Source organism: Trachemys scripta, chromosome 7 (assembly GCF_013100865.1).
Source record: "Trachemys scripta elegans isolate TJP31775 chromosome 7, CAS_Tse_1.0, whole genome shotgun sequence".
Classification (NCBI taxonomy): Eukaryota; Metazoa; Chordata; order Testudines; family Emydidae; genus Trachemys; species Trachemys scripta.
In genome coordinates this window covers 73,408,414-73,421,487 of record NC_048304.1, presented here as the reverse complement: position 1 = coordinate 73,421,487, position 13,074 = coordinate 73,408,414, and the positions used below count along the sequence as shown (strand labels likewise).

At 46.6% G+C, this 13,074-nt stretch overlaps 1 protein-coding gene across 1 annotated transcript; it reads left to right on the top strand.

The window, feature by feature from the left end:
* The first annotated feature begins 1,494 nt into the window (after positions 1-1,494).
* ADIRF (adipogenesis regulatory factor) lies at positions 1,495-7,897 on the top strand. Its single transcript, XM_034777834.1, has 3 exons — positions 1,495-1,898; positions 5,578-5,640; positions 7,429-7,897. Exons 1-3 carry the CDS (start codon positions 1,838-1,840, stop codon positions 7,533-7,535), a joined length of 231 nt encoding a protein of 76 aa, XP_034633725.1. The 5' UTR covers positions 1,495-1,837; the 3' UTR covers positions 7,536-7,897.
* Positions 7,898-13,074: the final 5,177 nt, after the last annotated feature.

Sequence of the window (13,074 nt, the reverse complement as noted above, 5' to 3'; positions counted from 1 at the left end):
GGGTGTCACTGGTATGGGGTCTGGTACCGGTAGAACCCTGGATTTATGGACTTAAGAGTTGTGGCCATGGGATTTAGGACATACTAAACTTTTTGGGGTTGAATGATCAGATTTGCTTGATTTAGGCAGAGTTGCTTCAGATGCAGACTTCAAGGGAAGACCTGCTCTTCTGCTTGTGCGAGCATTCTCAGCCTTCCTGATGGGAGGTCTTTGGGTATGGATTCCCCTGCAGTTGGAGCTGGGGCTGTGTGCCCCAGACAAAGCCACTGCTGCATGCCCCTGCCCTTTGTCTTTGGCCAGGGCTGAAGCCTGGGCTGTGTGTCCTCCCCGTCCTGTGGCTGAAGCAGGGGCTGGAGCCAGGGTTGTGCTCCCCGACATTGGTGGTGGGACTGGGACTGTCAGTCCCCACCATCGGGCTCCAGCTGTTATTCCTCCCTCCCCAGCCTTTTCTCCCCCGTTATTTTTAGTAAAAGTCATGAACACATAACAGCTCCCATTAATTTTTGTTGATTGTCTGCAATCTGTCCGTGACTTTTACTAAAAATAACCGTGACAAAATCTTAACCATGCCCATGGGTATGGCCAGGGAAAGAGTGGCAGATATTACACCTAGCCACAACATGTGCCTCCTTGAGACAGTATAAACTGTTATGGAGGTTGTCACTGATCGAGAAAGAACAGGAAACACAGTTTTTTGAAGCCTGGAGTTCTGGGCATAGTCCAAAACCTATAGAGGTACGGGGGTGAGGTGTTTCCCCAAGGCTGGGAATCTACCTAACTAGAAAACTCTGCTAAAAATTATAAAACTATTAAAAACTTGCCAACTATACAGAACTATATACAAAAGGCACCAAGGCAAACTTTGAAATATTTACAGATTGAAGCAATCGAAGGAAAGCTCTGGACACTGGAGGTTCTAACCCAGGCCACCTGGCAGTAAGAAGGAACTGGAGAAGCAGTCAGTGCATTCCACCCTTTATACCTTTGTTGGAAGCACAAGAAAGGCAAGGAGGCACGCGTGGACCAATGGATGCTGCTTGTAAGAATTCTCTGATTCTAGGAGTATGGAGCATACATTCACATCCGCATTGGAATACACATAGGGACAAGCACTCAAAGAACCACAGGCATCTGGAGGATATTTGGGAGACACAAACTCTACCTTTGAAATCCAACTAGACACACAACCAGATTGTTAGGTTCACTTTAGGGCCTATGTTCATTAGAACTCTCATCTTGTAAGGGTATTCCAAGGGATTTATAACAGCCAAATATGGGGCTAAGGTAACAAAGTGCTTCAAACTGTAACATCACTTATAAGGACATTTTCTTTGTGTTTTTAGCCTACCTCCACAGCACCTACAGCATAAAAGAAAAGAAAATAAGGGGAAAAAAGAGACCCATTGGAATAAAAACCTAGCCTTCCAAAAATCCATTCTAAAGCTTACTTCAGTAATTTTCAATGTCCTTCCATTGCACTTTTATGTTTTGCTGAGAAAGTTAATTTTTTTTGTTTAGAAATGTTTATAAAAAAAACAAAGGCGATGAAAGAATTAATTCCTCTGTTGCAAAAACCCTAGATGCATACACCCTCTCTTTGGGAAAAATAAATAATTCACAATTTCACTGCACACTGTCAGCTCTCATTCATTAAACTCAAATTCTAAGCCTTCCAGCAGCTCCACCCATTGAAACAATTTGCCCAGTGGGCATCTGGAGGAGCCTTGGCACATGTATAAAATCAGCACAAGTTAGAGCAAACCTGGCATAGCGTATAGTATATTGCTTTGCTTTTTTAAACTGAAGCAGAAGATTTTAAAAGCTTTTAAAAGCAACCATGTCTGGTAAGGGCTTCCAGGGTTTTAAACAACACGCAGAAGGGGAGGTCCAGGATGCTGGTAAGAAACATTAAATATAATTTCTCTGTTTGTTGTTCTGAAAAAATCAAGGGCTAGTTTCTGCTCTCACTTACACCAGTCTAAATTTAGAGTTACTCCACTGACTTCAGTAGAATTATTTTGGATTTAAACTGGTGTAAATGAGAGCAGAATATGGGCCTGGATCTATTTTTGTTTGTCCTGAGGCTGGTTTTGTAATTTTGTCAATCTCATAATGTCAAAAACAACATAATATTTTGGTCTTTTATTTGATAGTACAGTGAGAATCCAATCACTTTATAGATGGGATTAGCCAATCAATGTCCATTATTATTTGAGACTGATTTTTTACTACTTCTAAAGGGAAAAAAAATTGATTTTACTGCTCACAAAAAGACTCATACTGACAGTATGGGAGACTAGTGTCTTCTGTTCACAAACAAAATAACTGGGATTTAGGTTTTGCCATTGACTTCAGCGAACACAGAATCAGAGCCATGGACTGTAGTTAGACAAGCTTCCCTGTTAAAGAGCCTTAGCCATGATTTGGAGAACACCACCTTCAGGATTAAGAACCCGACCCTGGAATGAGCTCCATGTGGACAGCCTCCCTCACCCGGATGGAATTTACTGCAGGATAGAGTTCTAAGAAGATGGTTCAGTCTTTATGCTTGTTGAATAACAACTTATTTTAAAACTTCATATTTTGCAAGCAACTAATTACTTTTTATTCTGAACCATTACAAATACTTCAATGTTTGTTTTTGGGTTTTTTTAAATGGTTACTGCCTATGAGCAGTGTAACCTTTTTCATACACTGCTCTCTAAACTGACCTCTGTTGAAGAAATTAGATTTAACCTGTGGTGGGTATGTTTGCAACCTGGAGTGAATAACAATGCTTTGCAGAAATCAATTTTAGTATTTATACTGACTAAAAATATAGACTAATTCTAATAAATATAATATAATACTTTGGTTTTACTCTCTACTATGAGCTTTCAGATTTCTCTGGGTTTAAACAAAAACCTTTATACTTTTTATCATAGGGGATGTTTGATGTATTGCAATAACTATAACTATATTATGACTATTATTGTGCATCAGAGGTTTATATTTCAACTTAACGTACAACAATTTTCTTTGTAAATTAATATATCCACTCTATATATGGCTTACTATACCCCTTAAAATATGTTTGCTGTAGATTTATTTACCCTCTGCTGAAGCTTCTACAGTTTGTCATGAGATCACATGACCTCCTTAGCCCAGAGCAGATCTTCAGCAGGTAGAAACAGCACTGCTGGATATAATCCAAGGCTCTAATCCTGCACATACTTACGTGTGTAGCTTAAGCATGTGAGTAATCCTACTGACTATAAAGGAATTATTCTTGTGCTTAAAGTTAAGCATATCTGTAAGTGTTTGCATAGCTGGGGACAAATTTTAATATACAAACAAAACCTAGTTTATTTTGGTATCTACAGGTTTTATATTTCCATACTTGGGGAGTCCAGTTTCCAGAGATGCTGATTTTGTACATCTCACTTCAGATGCTGCTCCAACCACACTCAAAAATGTGTAAAATTAACGTACCCAAACCTCTTTAACTGCTCAATTGCTAGCAATCCAGTTAAACAGCATCCATTTAAGCCATTGTTCAAATATTACTTCCAAATTCATTCTAGAATCCAGGCTGTGATGCTCAGTTTCTTTCTTAATATATTTGATACTCCTTTTATGGCTTGAAAACAGGTACAGAAACAGGGTATATAAACTGAAGTTGTCTTTCAGGGTATAAACACCTTCTCTTGCATTTACTCTCATCTTTTTTCCTTACTCCATCTCTCTATGTTAAGCCAAATGTGCAGATGACTGAAAACTGGATTACCTGGGGGGGGCCTCCCCAGGAGGGCAAAAGGAACTCCCCTCCCTCAGCTCCTAGCTCCACGTGCTGCCTCCACCCATAGGCACCAATGGGAGCTGCAGAACCGGGGCTTGAGGTGGAGTGGAGGCAGCACATGGAGCTAGGAGCTGGAGGTCACCATTTCCCAGGAGTCGGGTAGGGAACCTGCCCTGTTCCTGCCAACCCTCCTCCCCCCAGCCTCCCGAGCACCCGTGGCGCCCCCGGGCCACAACACTTCCCCCCCCCCAAAACCCCCTGCAGCGCCCCCAAGCCCTCGCGGCGCCCTCCCAGGTCACAAACCCTCTCCCCTCCCCCCCGAGCACCGATGGTGGGCCCCTGGGCCATCCCTACTGAGCCTGCCTCCCCAAGTTTTAGTCAGGGATAAATAGTAAAAGTCATGGACAGGTCACGGGCTGTGAATATTTGTTTACTGCCCATGACCTGTCCATGACTTTTACTAAAAATACCCGGGACTAAAACATAGCCTTAATCATGATACACTGACCAGAATTTTCCAATACAATTTAACTCCAAATCAGTGTGGATCAGACAGAGGTGCAGGGCACTTCAGCTGGAGATTTCTATTGCTGTATGTATAGATGTTCAGTTCAGAAGAGATTAGGAAGTAAATGTCATCTAATGTTAATGTTTAATGCTAGCCTTATGAGCTCTTCTCAATGTGGTATGTGCACTCCTGTAACATAAGGTTTATAAAACAAAATGTACCTAGCTATGTTTCTAAGTGCCACATATTTTCAGTAAATTCTTGTCATTGATAAGGCAGGTCACCCAGATGCTGGGAAAGTGAGACTGTGCTTTCATAAACTGCCTATATCTTTGATGTGAAATGGCTTTTAGAGGGACATTCCCACATAATTTCTCATTATTGTTTGGTGTTCTGCAGTTGATCCATTATATTTTTACCTCTTGTTTCTCTAGCTGTTCCTTGTAAACATACCCCTTTCCCTTCACTGGCCTGTCATGGCTCCATCCTTCTTTCCTTCCTGAAACCACACTCCTTCCAAAAAGTCTACAAAGGCTAGGTCTATACTACCCGCCTGAATCGGTGGGTAGAAATCGACCTCTCGCGGATCGATTTATCGCGTCCCGTTGGGACGCGACAATCGATCCCCAAATCGGCATTCTAACTCCACCAGCGGAGGTGGTAGTAAGCGCCGCCGACAGAAAGCTGCAGAAGTCAATTTTGCCGCCGTCCTCACAACGGGGTAAGTCGGCTGCGATACATCGAATTCAGCTACGCTATTCACGTAGCTGAATTTGCGTATCTTAAATCGACTCCCCGCTGTAGTGTAGCTGTACCCAAAGACTATTTTACCCTTTGAGGAAATGTTAACAACCCAGATGACAAAACATCTTCAAAACAAGAAATGTAAATATATAAATAAAAAACCAGCATCATGGAATTAGCAATGTGCAGCTAAACGCCACTGCTAATGACATCATTCTCTCTCTCTTCCTACATTTTGTTATCGTATCTATCACTAACATGCCCAGAACACTGTTGTTGCTATATAATCACATAGCACACTTCGCTGGCAGCATGCCAGCCAGCTTATGTACCTCATACAGATACCCATCAGCAATCTGCATAGCCTCGACCTATTCTCTATTAATAATCTTCTGATATACTCCCACCATGGTCTACAGCCTGTTAAACATGCAGCAGAGCCAATGGTCATAAGCACTTCATGGGCTGTGCTGTGGAGAGTATGGGAAGAGAGAAGAGGAGAACATAATCTTTAACAGGTTAAATGCATTGTTTTTCTTCATTACAGCAAATGCGCTGGGAAAGTCTGCACAGCACGTAGTGAACCAGGCTACAGATGCGGGTCAGAAAGGTATGAGAAATTATATTACATTCAATGAGGGCAAACAAAACTGGGCATGAAGGGAAAGCTAGCAAAAGACAGCCATCTTTTTTTTTTTTTTTTTTTTTAAAAGAGTACAATGAACCCAGGTCCAAATCCTAATGTTCTTACACAGTTTTTACTTGCTGCTTTCTCGGGCAAAATTCCCATTGATTTTAGTGAGAGTTTGACCTTACAAAAGGATTTACTAAAATGGGGGTAAGAATTTCAGGATTTGTATATGTATTTACTCTTGTTGTAGCTGTGCCAGTCCCAGGATATTAAAGAGACAAGGTGGGAGAGGTATTATCTTTTATTGGACCAACTACTGTTGGTGAGAGAGACCTGAAGAAGGACTCTGTGTAAGCTCGAAAGCTTGTCTCTCTCACCAGCAGAAGTTGGTTCAATAGAAGATATCACCTCTTCCACCTTGTCTCTGTGTATTTACTAGCAGATTCACTACTATTTCTATAGCTCACACAGTACATTTAGCATTGTGTTCAAAGTTCATCATTGATCACAGTGAGGGTTCTGGCAGTAGTGTAGTCAAAACTTTGTCCATCTTTCCTAGAGGCTAAGTAAGCATGTGGTGTATCTTGATTTCTCCAGCTCTAAAGGCAGGAGGCCGTAATGATCCCAAGCCCAGCTCCAATACGTGGCAGCTCAAGGAGCTGCAGAGACAGCAATGATGTCAATTATTAAATGGTGCTGGCAACCTTATGGCTGTTGTGAGGGGAGTATTTTGTTTCCTTTCTGGTGATGAGAATTGCCAGAGCAAAAAGGTCACTAAATCAGTTTCTAAGAATGATGGCAGCATTAACAACTTTGGAGTCTAAATGTGCACTTATTTGAAAGCCAGAAGCTAATGGTAATATGTTCTCTCCCTCTAGAACAGGGCCTCTCATACTGGTGATTGTGACACCAAGGATGGTCACCAGGGCGTGGGGTTTTAGCAAAATTGCCAAATATGGCAGCTGCTAGGACCCAGGCAAGAGAACTAAAGGGACACCAGGAGAAGCTCCACTCCTTGCTGCTGCCATCCCCTTCCCTGCCATTCCAGCTCTACTACAGCTTCCCATTCCTCCCACTTCCCCTCACTATCCACAATGTTCTCTGCTTAAAAATAGTGAGAAACCAGCAATTTTGTTCCTGCAGCCTCTCTCGGCGTGCAGCTCCCTGCATAACTAAACAGTGATTTCCTGAACTTTTATGCAAGCTAGGGAAGGGAGGGGCCGGGAGGAAGCACCTCCCTACATTTCTTACCCCACTGACCAACACCACTCTCCCTTTCATCAGTACCCAACATCCAGCCATACCTCCAGTAGCCACTAGAACACCTATCATCCCACAAAGTAGCATCCACCCACTCATCCAGACAGCACCTCCACCATTCTTAACCAGCAGCCCCCCAACATCCATCAGTTCCAGCACCAGTATCCCCAACCAGCATGCCCTATTATCCCACCTAATAGTTCCCAAAACCCACAGGCACCTGCCCAGCAGCACCCAACCTGTGTACCAACACTTAATATGTCCCACCACCACCACCCCAACCTGCACTAGCAGAGAGAAACTCGTCTTTAGGAAATGTAAGCAGCTGGTATCTGGTGTAGTGAAGATGAATCATATGGTTAATGATTAAGTACACAGTTTGGTGTAACAACAATATGGATACTTGAGTCAGTTTCTCACTTCCCCATTCCAGGATAAATATGAAACAACATACATTTGAATGTATTGACTTTGCTTTTATATTAGCTGCCTCTCTATTTTTCTCAGCTATTGATCAGGCTTGCAAGACTGCTCAAGATGGTGTAGAAAAAACAACTGGACAAGCATCAGAAGCCGTGTCTGGCCTTGGAAAAAAAATTGGACTTAAGAAATGATGATAATTTAAACAGAGTGTGAGATGTTGTAAAATCAATGTTTGCACTGCAATTCAGTAATCATTTCTGTAGAAATATGAACGCTGTTTTAGATTTGCATCATTTACTGTGCTTAGCTTTATGCCATATGCAGAATGCTCACCCACTAAATAGTTTTTAAAAAAATCTTGTATGCTCTAGTCATAATCTCCCATTCAGCATTAATCACAAAAGTTTCCGCAGTGACTAAGGCATTGTCTGTCTCATACAGTGATGTAAAGGTTGTTGATACATTAGTTCAATGTACCTAAGAATTTAAATGATGAAACTATTAATACTCCTGCCATTACATAGGTAATAAACAGCAGAAGATTTACCTATGACATTCATGTTTTTTTTCCCAGCCAGAGCTAAGTTGTTGTTACATTTCAAGCCAAATGTTCATTTATTCTAAAATTTTAAAATAATGGATAAGGTAATAAGAAAAACATATGATCAAATTTCTTTCACAAAGGAAAAATAACATATAAGTACACTGGTTAATTATATAGAGCTCTCCACCAAAGGATCTCAAAATGTTTTGCAAACCTCTCTGACCCTGATCCAAAATCCATTGAGCGGGCTAAGTATCAAACACATTTTACAGATAGACAATTCAGCCTTTGTGACTCAGTTAGCCTAAGGCCACAGAGGAACTCAGTGGAAAGGTCTGGAACAGAAAAGAAGAGTTCTGGTACTTAGTTCTCTGTTCTAACACGGCTTGCCTCATTTATTGTTATATTGTGCACCTGTCATAGTGCCTGGTCCTACTGCCATTGGAGTCAATGGCAAACCTCCCATTGACTTCAATGGGAGTGAGCAGGATCAGACGGGCATTCTCCAGGCACACTATATAACTATTTCAAAAACACATACCAACAGTCAGTTCTAGTGATGCATCACCGAGGCTGAAATAACTCTCTTAACCTCCAACTCTTGCCTATCCGTAAAGTACCCACTCAGAAAAACCCTCACTAAATATACTGCCTTTTAAACATGCCTTAAAACTAATCAAGTTTAGTTTGTCTCACACCGTGGGAAAGTGAATTCTAGAACCATGGGCCCTCCACCAGTCTAACCTCACCCATTTAATGTACAAATCTAGGAAATGTCAGCTTGAAAATCTCTGCTGATCTTAACAGTTGATCAAGACCATGCAGAGGGATGCAATCTTCAAGGTTACCTTGACCAAAACCTTAAAGCGTTTTGTAGGCTAAAATTATTACCTTGAACTGATCCCTGAAATATACTGGAAACTAATGCAGTCAATACACTCCTGGCATAATGTACTGTATGCATGAAACATTGTTAAAGATGTGGGCACCTGCATTCCATGTGAAGTGAAGTTTTTGAGTGGTCTTCCAGGGCAGGCCCGAATACATTACATCAGAGTAATCCAATCTGGAGGTTACAGAAGCATGGATGTCTGGTACAATGTCCAAATCCAAGAGGAAAGGAGATAATATTCTCCCTTGGCAGACAGTACCGGGTTTACCATGGGGCCGGGCCCACAATCAGAAGGAGCCCCAGCCAGCCCCATCCCCCAGCTGGCTGAGCTGGCCAGGAAAACTGCCCCCGCTCCATCCCTTCCCCAAAGCCCCCACCCCTCCTCTGCCCCCACCCCACCCCTCCTCTGCCCCAGTCCCACCCCAACTCCACCCCTTCCCCTGAGCTACATCCCAGGGGTCTGCAGCAGGGGTCAGGCCTGCCCTGCACTTCCCAGGCAGCGGGAAGTGGAGCAACCTGGCCCCAACCGGCTCCGCGCCGCTGGTGAATGCTGGGGGGAGGTACCCCCCTGCCCTCCAAAACCGGGAGTCAGGGGAGCAGAGTGGAGTGGGCTGGGTCCGGGTCACTCCACTTCCTGCCGCCCCGTGAGTGTGGGGGGGGTCGGGTCCGCCCTGCAATCACCGGGCGGCAGAATGTGGAACAACCCGGCCCCAACCCGCTCTGCTCCTCCGGCTCGTGTTGGGGAGGCAGTTTCCCCTCTGCCCGCCAAGCCTGAGGAGGAGATGGAGCAATGGGGAAAGGGTATGGGATGGGGAAGAGAAGGGGGCAGGGGGAAAGAGGCAGTGAGGAAGGAAGGCGGTGGGATGAGGAGGAGATGGAGCGGTGTCGAAGGGGTGTGGGATGGGGAAGAGAAGGGGATGGGGGAAGCTATAGCTCAGCATGCGGCATCCCCTTGGTAGAAGCTGGGGCTCCCCTGTTAAGCAGGCCCATCGAACCCTCACCTTGACACGCCCCACCTCCCTTGCAGCTGTACCACCCCGATGAGCCCCCCCAGACACTCTCCCCACTGAGCCCCAACCACCTGCACCTGGACCCCCACCCAAATGAACCCCACCGCCCCTGCACCTAGACCCCCACCCATCCTGAGCCCCAAACACCTTCAGCTGGATTCCCTGCACAGTCCCATTGCCCCTGCACCTGGAACCCCGCAATGAGTGTCTGTGCATCCAGGTCTCCCACTGAGCCACCCACACCCAGATTGCCCCACAGCGACCTCTCTTACCCCGACCTGGATCCCCCCCCCACACTAAGTCCCTCTGCACTTGGATCCTGCTGCCGGGCTGAGCCTGCTCACCCACACAGGGTGGCACACAGGGGGGCAGGGCCCCTGGGGGTTTCTGGGGCAGGCCTGGCCCTTGCACTGTGTCAACACTGTGGGGGTGGGGGAGGCTGCAGGGTAATCTCCCACCTCCATGCAACCAGCGGCCTGTGCCCCCACTGCCATGTTGGAGCCTCCACATTTATTTATTGACAAATAAAATTTGGGCATAAGGGTGGGGCACTGGGCATGCTGGCAGCACAGGGCTGGGCAGGCCAGTGTGCGTCTGGCGGCTGCAGGCTGCGCAGAGCAGGGCTACTCCCACCGCACTGTGCCTCATTGCCCCCAGCCTGCTCTTCACTCTGGAGACTGACCATCCCATCGCCCCTGCACCTTGCCCCATGGGGGCCCACAAATATGTTTGGCGCCAGGCCCACAAAGTTAATCCAGCCCTGTTGGCAGCTACAGATCATAAGGAGCATTTTTGTTTGCAGCTGCTTTCTGGCCAACCCGGAACAAGCTGGAATGGAATAGAGCCGCGGGTTAGTGCGCCTTTTCAACAAAAGAAAATGATATCCTCTGAATCAAAGGGACCAATAAATGTTCTCTTTCTCTCTCCTCTGAGTATTTGCTCGGCCACCAACATCAGCTCTATTTTATACAGTTCAAGACTTACCCAGACAGCTCTTAATCAAGCCCTAGTCTTGGCCACACACAGGGAAAGCTGAGTGACCATAGTATCTGGGTCAGATGAAATCGCATGTAGCTGTTGGCACAGCAGTGCAGAGTGACTCACTGTCTCCCCCAGTGGCACATACCTACTGATCGGGAGGCATAACAGAATAGATCTTTATGCATAGAGCCCTGCCAAATTCATGGTTCATTTTGATCAATTTTACGGTCATAGGATTTTAAAAATAGTAAATTTCATGATTTTCAGCTATTTAAATCTGAACGTTCACAGTGTTATAATTGTAGGGGTTGGGGCGGGGTGAGCAAGGTTATTGTAGGGAGGTTGTAGTACTGCTACCCTTACTTTTGTGCTGCTGGTGGTGCTGCTTTCAGAGCTGGGCAGCTGGAGAGCAGCAACTGCTGGCCAGGAGCCCAGTTCTGAAGGCAAAGCCACCTCCAGCATAATAGAATATTGCCATCCTTACTTCTGCACTGCTGCCTGCAGAACTGGGCCCTCGGCAAGCAGCTGCCACGCTCCAGCTGCCCAGCTCTGAGGACAGCAGTGCAGAAGTAAGCGTGGCACAGTATGGCATTGCCACACTTACTTTTGCGCTACTGTTGGCAGTGTGCTGCCTTCAGAGCTGGTGCCTGGCCAACAGCCGCCGCTCTCCAGCCGCCCAGCTCTGAAGGCAGCGCAGAAGGAAGGGTGGCAATACTGTGACCCTCCCCCCCAAAACTTCCTTTTGGATCAAGACCCCCCCAATTTCAGAAACGCTGGTCTCCCCCATTAAATCTGTATAGTATAGGGTAAAAGCACATAAAAGACCAGCTTTCACAGGGGGAGACCAGATTTCACTGTCTGTGAAGTGTTTTTCATGGCCGTGAATTTGGTAAGGCCCTATTTATGCATATTAGTAACTGTCAACAGGCTCTCAGAAGAGTGACTCACTACTGAAACCACTGGAGAAAGCTGTTATCTCCAATCTGCACAAGGAGTGTATGCATTAAGAGTATGTTTACACTGCAATGTAAACTCAGGGGTTGAACTAAGGCTCAAGCCTAACCCCCCCCCCCCCTTCTGCCTACATAAAAATTGCACTAATCCAAGGCACAGACCCAGGGTTCCAGTACCCCACAGGAATAGAGGGTCCAAGCCAGACTCAAGTCAAGACCCAGAGTTCAAGCCCTATTGCCCTGCAGTGTAGACACAATCCCACTGGTTTCATGCTCTGTAAGTCTGCCAATCCCACGTATTTCACAATCCCACGAACTGACTTTCTTTGTCCTCCGGACAATGACGTTTGATGGACAGTCAAGTTTTCTCACACTGCACCACATTTTGGGAAGGTTCTAGGAAGTCTGGGATATGGGTGGTTAGACACAGGCCTGCATGATGCAGTGGCGCTCCAGGGCTCAACAATTCCTAACCTGGGGTTACAAGTGAGTGTAGATGCTCAAACCCTATGTTAACAAACCCAGGGTCTGCTAAGTTGAGTTATACTAACCTTGGTCTTACTCTGCAGTTAGATATACCCTAAGAGCCCTGCATGGATAACCACGTATAGCAGTGGTTTTCAAACTGTGGGTCGCAACCCAGTTCTGGGTTGCAGAATGGAAAGGACTGGGTCACGACGGCTCTGGTCAGCACCGCCGACCGGGCTGTTAAAAGTCCTGTTGGCAGTACTGCCTGGCTAAAGTGGGCTAATCCCAACCTGTTCTGACACTGCGCTGCGCCCCAGAAGTGGCCAGCAGCAGGTCCGGCTCCTAGGCGGGGGGACACGGGGCTCCACGCGCTGCCTCCACCCCAAGCACCAGCTCCGCACTCCCATTGGTTGGTTCCCTGCCAGTGGGAGTTGGGGGGGGCGGTGCCTGCGGGCGAGAGCCGTGCAGAGGTGCTTGCGTGCCTCCACCCAGGGGCGGCTCTATGTATTTTGCCGCCCCAAGCACGGCAGTGAGACAGCCTTCGGGGGCATGCCTGAGGGAGGTCCGCTGGTCCCATGCCTTCAGCGTACCTACTGCCAAATTGCCGCCGAAACTGCAGGACTGGCGGACCTCCCGCAGGCATGCCGCTGAAGGCAGCCTGACTGCCGCCCTCATGGCAACCGGCGGGCCGCCCCCTGCGGCTTGCTGCCCCAGGCACGTGCTTGGTGCGCTGGTGCCTGGAGCCGCCCCTGCCTCCGCCAAGGAGCTGGACTTGCTGCTGGCAGCTTCTGGGGTGCAGAGTGGTCTGCGGTGCCAAGACAGGCAGGAAGCCTGCCTCCGCACCCCCCGCTGTGCCACTGACCAGGCGCTGCCCGAGGTAAA

Bases quoted from the DNA above. Each gene is read 5' to 3' on its own strand.
- ADIRF (XM_034777834.1), top strand. From the start codon at position 1,838: ATGTCTGGTAAGGGCTTCCAGGGTTTTAAACAACACGCAGAAGGGGAG. The intron at 1,899-5,577 runs GTAAGAAACATT...TCTTCATTACAG, and splicing joins AGGGGAGGTCCAGGATGCTG to CAAATGCGCTGGGAAAGTCT. The intron at 5,641-7,428 runs GTATGAGAAATT...TATTTTTCTCAG, and splicing joins TACAGATGCGGGTCAGAAAG to CTATTGATCAGGCTTGCAAG.